This window comes from Peromyscus californicus, unplaced genomic scaffold, assembly GCF_007827085.1.
Source record: "Peromyscus californicus insignis strain IS unplaced genomic scaffold, ASM782708v3 Scaffold_12__1_contigs__length_115047231, whole genome shotgun sequence".
Classification (NCBI taxonomy): Eukaryota; Metazoa; Chordata; class Mammalia; order Rodentia; family Cricetidae; genus Peromyscus; species Peromyscus californicus.
Genome location: NW_026294413.1, coordinates 70765413 through 70777459, shown reverse-complemented (window position 1 = coordinate 70777459; position 12047 = coordinate 70765413). Strand labels below are relative to the sequence as shown.

Here is a 12047-nt window from a genome sequence, read left to right as displayed (position 1 = left end):
TATTCGCCAAATTTCTTCTTCTACTCAGATGGAGAAGAGCAGTCGCTACTCTGTTGTCTTTCAGAAATCAACCAAGTCCATCAGACTTGTTATTTCAGCCTCACAGCTAGAAGATTCAGTGAAGTATTTCTGTGCACTCTGGGAACACACTCACAGTGTTTGAAATGATAGCACAAGCTGAACAAAAACTGGAGCTCCTTAAGCATAGCCTCTCTCAGGTAGCCCAGATGAGAAGCACACCTGCACACCCAGACTAGAAGTTCCCAACCATGGCTTCTTCATCTGTGGTCTGCATCAGAAGTGTGTTTCTGAGTAAAACCTCATATGAAATTTCGAAACCGTCTTGGTGAGTGTCTTTCTTTTAATTCTTTGTCTTGAAAGTATTTGGCTAAAAATATAACACAGAGAGCATGGGAATCTTACACCACAATAATCTAAAATATTAGTTTTTCTTTAAGTTGGTCACAGCACAGAGCTCATACTAGGCATCTGGAAGAGCAAAGAACATAATTTCCTTGTGAATCTGAGAGAAGCAGAGCCACCATGAGGGAAGTTGTCAGAGACACATTAGGAGGAGTTCACCCCAGGAAACTGCTGGTTCTGGGGAGTCCCTGCAAATCACTGTCTGCATCTGGTACTGAGCCTGAGATACAGAAGGACAGCTAGACCGGAATAGGGAAGGACGGCAGCATGAGGGCAGCACCTGATGGTAATCATACTTTTGAAACACACAGTGAGGTTCATACATCAATCCCTTTCACTTTGGGGGACTTCAAAAGATCCATCAATTGCCAACACGCTACACACAGATTTGACCTAACATAAAGAAAAGCTCTTCAAGTGAGGAGCAGAGAGTGAATGGTAAATTGAGTTGGAACCTCATTGAAATCATATGTGCCTGGGCCTGAATCAACTGAGGTACATAAAAAATACAACTATATACAAATATCTCCCACCTGAATCTCAACTCCTCTGCAGTTGCTTTTTCCATGTCCAATCTCCAAACAGAACCACATGGATGGGGAAGGAAATTCTGGGAAATGTGTTTTCAAAGATTTGTTTATTTATTTTATATTGTTTGTATAACTGTTTTTCTTGCATGTATGTGTGTGTACTGTGTGCATGTTTGGTGCTCATGGAGGCCAGACGAGGGCCTCTAAAGAGCCACAAGTGCTCTTAACTACCGAGTCAATATTCTAGCCCCTGTTTTCAGATAGTTTACATTGAGACTACAAAGATACCATAGGGTTTCTGGGTAAGCTGTGGGATTAGATGTTGGATTTCTGAGATAAGAGGCAATAGAGGCAAGGTAAAACCACAATAGTCATTTAAGAGAAGGAGATAAAGCAAAGGGAAAGTATCTGAGCTCTTACTTTCTCCACAAAGAACCAGTCAAGCAACAGAGCTGTGACATGCTGCTCCTGCCAGTTACCACCACGTGCAGTCAGCATTGAAGTGTCTGCCTGCATGGTCTCCCTGGGAGCCACAGAAAGAAAATCCAGCTGTCCTAATATATTTTCTATGGTCTCTGCTTCAGTTCCTGGCTCTGAATTCCTGCCCTGAGTTCTGACTTGGTTCCCTCAATGACAGACAGTGAGGTAGAAATATGATCTGAAATATTCTCCTTCTAATCCGGATTGGTTTGGATCTGTGTTTTATCACAGAAACCCAAACCAAAATAGAACAGGGCCTCACATCATAAACTTCTGACAGAAAAGTTGTATTTCATCACCGAAATCCTCTTTTGGAAGGACCAACTGGTGACTTGTTTGGATTCATGAGACTGCAGTCTTTCCCGTCTGTAGAGACTGATATAAAATCAACCCAAGCAGAAGGAGAAACAACCCCATCCTGAAGAGGATGAAACAATGACTGTGTGCTCCCTGACTTTTATTTCATGATGCTGGGTATTTTAATGTTTTAAATTTTTTATTATTGTGCACTTTACACACACTTATCGTTTGTATTCCCCAATCATCCTCTCTGACTATTCTCCCTCTCGCCTCAAACTTTCTTCCAACAAGTCTTATTTTTATCTTATATTTATATCCTTTTCTTGTGGCCTATTGTACTGTAGTAGGGTTTCTTCCATGAGCATGAACCTGGGCAGTGGAGTTACTTGAATAAAAACAACTGCTTATCGGTATATGCCACTGAGGAATATGACTTCCCTTCCCGAAGCAAGCACCAACAGAATGTAGCTCCTCAGATTGGAAACAAGGTTGAGACAAGACAAGGTTGGAGACAAGACAAGGTTGAGATGGCAATACCATCATAAACTATATACAAAAATAATGAATGTATCCCAACCTTTCAAGAACTGTGGGACACATACATAAGACCAAACACAAGGATCCATGGGGCAGAAGAAGGAGCTGAGAAAAAGTTTGAAAACATAGACAGTTTATTCAATCAAAGGATAACAAAAGATCTGTCAAACTGAGTGAAAGAAATAGAGATCCAAATTAAAGTGCATTTTTCCTAAACAGACATGACCAAAGACCAACTGTTCCTTGACAAGTAAGGAAATGATTAAAAAATATAAGGAAAGCCAGGCTGTGCATGCCTTTGATATCAGCACTTGAGAGAAAAAATCAGGGAGATCTCTGAGTTTGAAATCAGCCTAGTCTATAGACTGAGTTCCAGGACAGAAAAGACTACACAGAAATCCCTGCCTTGAAAAATCAAACCAAACCAAACCAAAGAAAACAACAACAACAACAAAACAACAAGAAACAAACACTGTGGTAGTGCTTGCCTTAATGCTCCCACTCTGGAGGCAGAGACAAGAGGATCCCTGAATTTTGGCCAGTCTGGTCTACTGAGTGAGTTCCAGGACAACCAGGGCTACACAGAGAAACCCTGTCTCAAAAACAAGACAAACAAACAATAATCTCAAAAGAATTACAAGGGAAAGAATACAAATCCACATTCAAAGAAGAAATATCAGACAAGACTAGATCACTCTAAAAGCCAAAAAAAAAAAAAAAAAAAAAAAAAAAGCCATAATATCATTTAAGGCCTGAAATTAAAGAACTATCAACCAAGATTGCTTTACTTGGCAAGTGAGCTCTTCAATTCAATAGAGAAATGAAACATTTTAACAAAAACAAATTAAAACAAATCAAACAACTCAGACAACATTGCAGAAAATACTTAGAGCAACACTATAAGTGTAAAAACAAAGGAAGTATCATCCATAAGAACGTAAATTAATGTATTTTGTGAGAGGAAGTGATAAAGGAGGAGAGCCAGGAAGGAATCCATCATGTCCAACACAGACAGCCAACAATCCCTAATATGAACTCAGAAGGAAAGAACAGCAATGAACCACACAACCAAAGTATCAACCAACAAAATCATGACAACGACAAGTCACTATCAATAATCAAGTTAAAAGTACATGATTCTTACTATATTAAGGTATCTTGATCTGGTTAATCCACTCTAAATCTTTGAAGATGGAGAACTACATCAGCAGCAGGAGGTTATATGCATAAGGCAATATCATATAGAAAGTAGAGACATTTACTGATTAAAGTTCCGCACATACCCTTTAATAACAAGCAATACTTTAGAGTGGTTGTGTTTAGGTTTCAATTAGGTCTGTCTGTTATATGCTGGGGGAGGGTAGAATTAAGAAGTGGACGCATGCTGGAATTTTCTCACTGAATAGAAGAGCAGATGCTAGTGATGCTTTGACATTAAACCCAGAAACCATATGCAGCTGTGTGTGTCACCAATGCAACATGAGCACAGGTGACTCATGACAAACATGGATGGTATGTTCAAATGCATAATGTTCAGGCACTGGGTTTGAATGATGTATTACATAAATTACATATATTATATATAAATGATATATTACATAAATTATAAATAATACAATAAATGTAAATGGCTTCAACTCACCATTTAAAAGCAATAGGCTAACTGGCTGGATCAAGAAAATACCATTTGTGTCTCCATCAAACACCTCTCATAAACAAGAACATCAAAAACATAGGATGGGAATAAGCAGGCCAAGAAAGTGATATCTGTAGACTTGGGACAGCAAGTCTCATCTGAAAAAGTGGACTTCAGACCAAAGCAATTGAAAGAGGTGAAGAAAGCCACTACATAGCCATGGAGGGTAAGCACTGGGCATATGGGTGCAAGGAGCGTTGGAGCTCCAGTTCAACAAAATAAACATTAAGTGACATAAAATCTCACATTGGTCCATAATCAGTAATAATCTGAGACCTCAATGGCTCACCATGACTTTAGCAAATCCTCCCAAACTAAAACCTAGCAAAGAAACTTCAGATCTAAGGGATTCTTCAAGGCTACAACACTTATTTTTGCAGGAGAATCCCTCCAAGGAATGCAAGGTAAGGCAATAGACACTTAGAGAACTCACTAAATGCAAACAATGAAATCTTCTTAACACATGCAAAATTCATATTCTCTACTCTGAGCTTTGCCTTGCCTGCCCATAGTGCTGTCCCATCAACTCCCAGCATGGTGCTGTTCTGCACTTCCCATAAGTCTTGAATCAAATGCAACTGCCTATGAAGACTTCCCTTTTTCCTCAATGAAAATCAGGCTCTAGCCCACTCCAAATGTGGAAAAGGGAAGCATTTATTTTCAAAATTTTTTATTTATAACTTAAATAATTTTATCAGTCTTAAAATGTCTTACCGAATGTAATGAATTTCTAGAAGAATTTGAGTCATATTTGTGGATGGGAAATTATAAGAAGCTTCCTGAGATGGAAGTTTCTAATTCCTAGAAGACACATGAATGGAAGTGGTTGAAAGTTAAGAGTGTTGTATCTTAACAGGACCAACAGAGGAAAGAGGAGGACCCAGGGAGCTACCAAAGACTCAGCTCAGAATCAGTTTAGTATACTCCCAGCCTTAGAGTATCCCCATGCCTAAAGGATAAAGCTTTACTTCCTACTCCTCTGAGGCTCATCTTCTGCCTTACCCTGACATCCAGTACTTTGTCTGTTCCTGGGAATGTACTCTGTAAAACCCTAGATGACCACCAGTATCACTGCTACATCTGCTTCCCTAGTACCCTCATATTAGCTCCTTGGATCTCTCATGCCCCTTCTGGTTTCATGTCCTGTTTATTCTGTTACTGTATAATTTTCTGTTTCTTTTCCTTTTTCAACCCTCTGCTAGGCTCTCTTTTCTTCTTTCTCATGCCCTTTTCTATGTCTATGACCAGTGGCATTCCTTCACATATCTATGTATGTATAATCATTAATATCTAGGACCTGTATATGAGAAAAACAAACAATATTTGTCCTTTTGAAACTCAAAAGGAAGTAGTTTTTACTGAAACTCTGCCACCAGAGATGTGAAGAAGTTTGATATTTGAACTGAGCTCCTGGCTGCCTTCTAGTGCTTGTGAGTTAAATTGTGAGAACACGTAGTGGTGGCAGCAGCTATCTTTTCTGATCTGAAGTTACAACTTGGTGATAATCATGGCAGGAGGATTGAGAAAGAAGGTTGTGGTGTTTGATTCACTGCTGTCAGATGTGACTGTGATTCATGTAGGAGTGCCAAATGTGATTCCTGGGTGTTCTGGGCTGGAGAGCAGAAAATTGCTTAAGATATTGGGCTCAGCCTTGTTGCCCAAGGTATGGTGTTTTTCTTTGTTAATTGTATTTGTATTTATATGCTGCCCCTTTTCATACTCCAGGTGTATCCTGGGAGGTAAGAACAAGTCAGTGATGGAGAAGAAGCCACCATAGGAAACATGGCACAGTGAGCTCTTGTCATGGTCCAATCTGTATCCACCCTTCCAAGGTAATACAAGTTTTTCCGATGGGCACAAAGACATGTGATGAAGCACAGACATCTTGGAGAAGCTGGGAAGCTGTCCTTAGGATGCACTGCTAAGCAGATCTCAGAAGACTTCCCATGGGCTTTGTCTTGTGGGCAGACACTGCAACATCATTGAGTGCCTGCTGGTCTTTAGTGGAGGAAACAGTAAGCAGACCCAGCAAGTGTCTGAGGTACTGGAGCTACTGTGCTGTGTGATTTCCATGTGTCTTCCTGTTTAGTGATCACTGGACATGCCAAAGTTCTTGAAGCTTGCCTCCTTGAACAGCATAGTGACATTCCAGAGAAAAAGACTTGGGTTGAAGTTCTGGGCCTGCCATTTATTAGTTGAGGGGATTTTGGAAGACTGCCGTATAATTTATTTAGTTGAGGGGAATTTGGCAGACTGTTTCATAATTCCTATGATTGAGTTCCTCATCCCTAATATGATTTTTGGTAATATCTACTGCAAATTTCTTTATGATGGATAAACATAATAATGGCTGCCAATGCTTAGTAGCATGTGCCAAAAAAGGAAAGTTATTTACAGAAATAGAAATCGGATCCATCTGAGGTATATGTAGCCTACGGAGTCCATTTGTTTTGTCCATATGTACATGTGTTCAGACATAACAAAGTAGGATTGGTAAACCACAGTGAAAGCTTGTCTCTGTGGGAAACTATTAAACTATTCTACTTCTGCCAGCATCTTTGACAATCTGTAGGTCTTCATCTAGGAGTAGAACCATGTGGACTCTCCCCATCCATGTTGCCATGCCAACCAGTGTTATCATGATGTTGGTTTTGCTAAGGCAACCCCTATTTTTGTATTCATGGGGCCATTTCCCTTAGAATGCTTATGGGAAACTGTGTAGACACAGACATCTTGTCCTCTGGCTCTTACAATCTTTCCGCCACCTCTTCTGTGATTCTTTTGAGTCTTAGGTGTAGGGGTTGCATTGCAGATGTATCATTTGGATTCAGTACCAGAAAAGAAATCATGAAATTCACAGGTAAATGGAGAGAGCTAGAAAAAATCATACTAAGTGACATAACCCAGACCCAGAAAGTTAAATATGGTAGATTTTCATTTATATGTGGAAGTTAGTTGTTGAGTCAAAGAATAAGTAAGCTACAATCTATATAACCACAGGTTAGGTATAGAGTAAGGGAACAGTGAGGAGGGATGGCTCTCCATAAAGGGGGAATAGAATAGATTGTTATGGATAGGTGAGGAAGGAGTCTGGAACAGGATGGTGAAATGAGGAGGGAGAGGGAAAGAGGGCAGGTGAAGAAATACTGGGAGGGATAGTTAAAATTATGGGCCATTTGAGGGCTCTTATGGAAACCTAATAGAGTAGAACCATAGTGGCTACACTAGTTTACACTACCACCAAAAGTGAGCAAGTATCCCCCTGTCTCCACACCCATGTCATCGTTTGTTGTCGTTTTCTCCAGCCATTCTGACTGGAATAAAATGAACTCTTAAAATAATTTTCATTTTCATTGTATATATGCATAACTATTTAAGTTTAATTTTCCCTGATGGATAAGGATGTTGACCATTTAAAAATTTTCTCACTGGACGGTGTTGGTGCATACCTTTAATCCCAGCACTCAGGAAGCAGAGGCAGGTGGATCTTTGTGAGTTTGAGGCCAACCTGGACTACAGAATAAGTGCCAGGACAGGATCCAAAGATAAACAGAAAAACCCTGTCTCGAAAAACCAAAAAAAAATTTTTTTCCTCAAATTTGTATTTCTTCCTTTGAAAAATCTCTGCATATTTCAAATCTCCAATTTTTAGCAGTTTTTTTCTTGATATTTAGTTCTTTATACACACCTATTTTCTGTCATGTATACCTGGTAAACGTGTTTCCCATTCTCTAGGCTGCCTCTTCATTTAAGTGATGGTGTTCTTTGCTGTGCAGAAGCTTTTTAGTCTGATGGAGTCCTGTTTGTTGATCGTTGGTCTTCACATTCATGCTACTAGAGTCTTGTTCAGAATGACTTTTCTTTTATTGTGCTTTGAAGTTGAAACAAATTTCCTACTTTCTCTGCTAACAGTTCAAGACACCAGGTCTTATGCTGAGGCTCTTGATACATTTGGAGCTTAATTTTGCTCAGGGTGAAAAGCATCTTGTTATGCTTATTAGGATGAATCTTACTTGATCACAATTGATGCAATCTTTTTGAAGTGCTCTTGAGTTCAGTTTGCAAGTGCTATATTGAGATTTTTTTTTGCATCTCTGTGCATTATGGGAATCTGTCTATACCTTTCTCTTTCTGTTAGTTCTTTTTTTGGTTTTGGTATCAGGGCAATACTGGATATATAAAATTAATTTGAAAAAGTTCCTTCTCTTTTGATTTATGAAATAATCTGAGAAATATCGATGTTAGTTAGCTGAAGTTCTGGTAGAACTCTCTGCTAAATTTGTCTGACCCTCGGCTTTTCCTAGTTGAAGGACTTTTATTTTACTTTTCTTTTTTTTTCTTTTTGAGACAGAGTCTTTTATATAGCTCTGGCTTTCCTGGAACCTACTATGTATACCAGACTGGCCTCAGACTCACAGATATCCACCTGCCTCTGCTTTCCAAGTTCTGTGATTATAGGCATAACCCACTGTTCCCTGATAGTTTTGGGATTTTCAATTACTGCTTCCAGTAATTGAATTTGTTGCAATACATCTGTTTCAATGTTTTTACTTCATCTTGATTTAACTTTGAGAAGTTATATTCATCTAGAAATTCACCTATTTTCTTTAAACTTTCCAGTTTAGTGGAATATACATGCTTATAGTATATTCTTCTGATACTCTGAATTCCTTTGTGTCTGTGATGTTTTCCTTGTCATCTCCAATTTTATTATTTTTAGTATTATGACTTTTAGTATTTTAGTATTTAGTATTTTTTGTTAACTTAGGTAAAGGCTTGTTAGTATTTCCAAAGACCAAGCTTAGGTTTAATTAACAAATTGCACTGCTTGCTTTGAATTAACTTCATCCCTGATTTGGTGATCTCTTCCCATCTATTACTTTAGGGGTGTTGTTTGTTCATGTTTTTCTAAGGCTTTCAAGTGTTTCTTTAGCTATCGATTGAAGATTTCTCATTTTTTCCATATAGGTGGACACTGTTATAAATTTTTCTCTTGCAGGATATGGCAATCATGCCTTTAATTCTAGCCCCCAGTAGGCATATGCAGTTGCATCTTGTGATTTTTAGGTTAACCTGGTAAGAATTGACAACTATGTACATACTGAGTTCCATGATAGTTAGGACTACACATAGAGAGACCCTGTCTCAAAAATTCAAAACTGAATAAATGAACTTCTTCTTATGAATGCCTCTATTGTACCCCATGGATTTTGTTATGTTGTGTTTTCATTTTCCTTCAATTCTAGGAATTTTTAAATTTCCTTTTTGATTTCATTTTTTGGCTTCATTACTATTCAGTAGTATGATATATAGTCTCCATGACCTGTGTACTTTCTGTAATTCCCATTGCTGTGAACAGTTAGCTTTAATCCATAATATTACCACAATCTTATAAAAAATAAGATAATTTTAATTCTTTTGTATTTGTTAAGGCTTTAATTATGATAAACAATGTAATCTATTTTAGAGAAAGTTCCATATCTGTTGAGAAGAATGTATACTCTGGAACTTATGTGGAATGCTGTATAAATGTTTGTAAAGCCATTTGATCCATGGTGCCTTTTAATTCTGGAATTTCTTTCCTGATTATTGGGTGTTGGTGTTGTAAAGTTGAGCTGAGCTACATTCCAATGATGAGTGGCTATTATAGTCACTAAGTTTTAAGCACCAGGACACATCCTTGTGTGTGTGTGTGTGTGTGTGTGTGTGTGTGTGTGTGTGTGTGTGTGTGTGTTTCTGTTTTCTTTGCAGGGAGGCAAGTGCCAGTTGCTCCAAAGTGCTGCAGTCACTTAAGGTTATTCCCCTTTCTATGAACCAGGCTTGTTTCTGATCCCTATCAGTTTTACAACCTATTAATGAGGCAGGTTTTCACTGGCTCCAGAATCTGTCCAATTTGTAAACCTTAGGGTGTCTAATGTCTAAACCAGGTGTTGTCTCCTGAGCGTGTTGGGGTTTGGGGAGGCAGGAGAGCACTGGAATCTGTTACTGGAGGAATCAGTCCAATGTTTTCTAATTCTGCTCAGTAATAAATATCTTTGTGATGAATGAGGCTGTTAAGGTTGTCTCAGTAATATTTATTCTAAGATTATACCAACCTATGAAACTGTGTGCTATAGGTAGACAACATTAAATCAGTTCTCAGCTCTGCATTCTATTTTCTTAAGAACAAATATTGACTAAAAGCAGAAAATAAACACATGAGTAAAATGAAATAGTATAAAGGAGGATTGGAGCAGCTGGTGCAGCTGGTAGGAACTGTCCACCAGGTGGCAGAGCATCTCTGTTGGTGCAAACTTAGGGACTTTTTGGTTGACTTCTGAAAGGGCGGCTGCAGTCAGCAGCCTTCTTTGAGGACAACTGAAGAAGCTGCAGTGCTGTGGAGGACAGAGGAGGAGAGCTGATCACAGAAGCATCTTGCCTGGTGAAAACTACAGTCCCCAGGGAGAGCAATGAATGCACTGACTGGACCTTTTGTCCTGTGCTTGTGGCTGCAGCTGAACTGTGAGTGGGGGCTTTTGGGAAACAAGGCATTTGGCAATGTTCATTATCAGTCTGAGGAGCAGACTGGTTCCTCCAGATTGCCCATAGTCACCACGGGAAGAAAAGCAAAGATTGGAGAATACGGGCCTGATAGTTTTTCTGCTGTTTCCTTTTGCACAGGTGTGAGCAGAGGAGAGCAGCTGGAGCAGCAACCTTCTCTCCTGAGTGTCCAGGAGGGAGACAGTGCTGTTATCAACTGCACCTACACAGACACTAATTATTACTTCTACTGGTACAAGCAAGAGCCTGGGGCAGGTCTCCAGTCCCTTATAAATGTTCCTTCAAGTGTGGACAGAAAAGAAGAACAAGGACTCATTGTCCTACCAAATAAGAAGGACAAAGAACTCTCCCTGAACTTCACAGCTGCCCATCCTGAGGACTCAGCCATGTACTTTTGTGTAGCAATTGCACAGAGCTCCTCAGGCATCCGCTGTCTGTACATAAAACTGAGACCAGGGCTGGAGACAGATATATTTCCCATTGTTGAGATGAAGAATTCTCTGTATTTTATCTGTTTCTAAACATACAACAAGTACTAGCACATCTTGAATGACCTCTTAATGAGAATAACTAATCATTTATCAACATGTAGAGTTGACTTTCAGGTGCCAACTAGATTGCCCCTACTCCAAATACATCTCTGTGTCACTTGTAGAGAATATTCATCATGATGGAAAGGCTCTTATCTTTTAATGAAGGTACTTAATGTATCTATTAGAAGGTTATAAGCACACAGTGTAGGACAACCATTAAAATGTAAAGCAAAATTTTCTGTAAAGTATTACTACAATTAGCACCATACAGAGCAGTTTTGACTTCCACGTGTACCCTGGCATGACTATTTCACAATGCCAACCATAAGCCTATTTTTTATGTTGTTATGATGTATTTTACACAGCACTCTATTATTCCTATTGAGTCACCTTTACTTTGAGCTGAATGGACGTACTTGAAGTGTGATGTTGCCTTTTGCAAAGATAAGTTGATTCTTGAAGTCATTTAAGTTCCTCTAGAATAAGAGTTTTCTCAGCCTCTCCCCTGTTTCTCTTGAGCTCTCATTCATTTGTGCCACCAAACCCTCTCAATTTCCCTGAATTTTTTCACTTCCACAACATTTTAAAAGAAAAATTTTCTTTCTAATATAGTAATTAAGGTTTCCTTTTATTGAGGGGTTGTTACAAACATTCCACGCACAGACTAGGAGGCCAGAGTGGACTTTGGAATTAATAATCACGACAGAGTCCAGCATGTCTGTCCTTGGCAGGAATGGTCACTCAGCCATGTCCTTACCATAGAAGGGTCCTCTCTGTATAGTCTCCCAGGGTGGTCTACGGTACCACTGTGTGATTTGGGTACTTACATTTCCTGTGTGATGCCATCATTACTATGAGAAGAGTACTAAGCACTTCAGATCCTCTGTTTAGATCATTAGTAGTGACAGTGCTGATGCTGGTGTTCACTGAGTGGAAAACAGTCAGATCATATTTTTCTTCAGGATAGACATATGTAAAAACAAGCTCAAATGTTTATCTTCTGAAATG

At 39.1% G+C, this 12047-nt stretch overlaps 1 gene segment (V, D, J or C); it reads left to right on the top strand.

Moving 5' to 3' along the window:
* The first annotated feature begins 10415 nt into the window (after positions 1–10415).
* LOC128106730 (T cell receptor alpha variable 5-like) lies at positions 10416–11027 on the top strand. The segment is given in 2 exon segments: positions 10416–10467; positions 10627–11027. Coding segments are annotated over 2 exon segments (453 nt in total).
* Positions 11028–12047: the final 1020 nt, after the last annotated feature.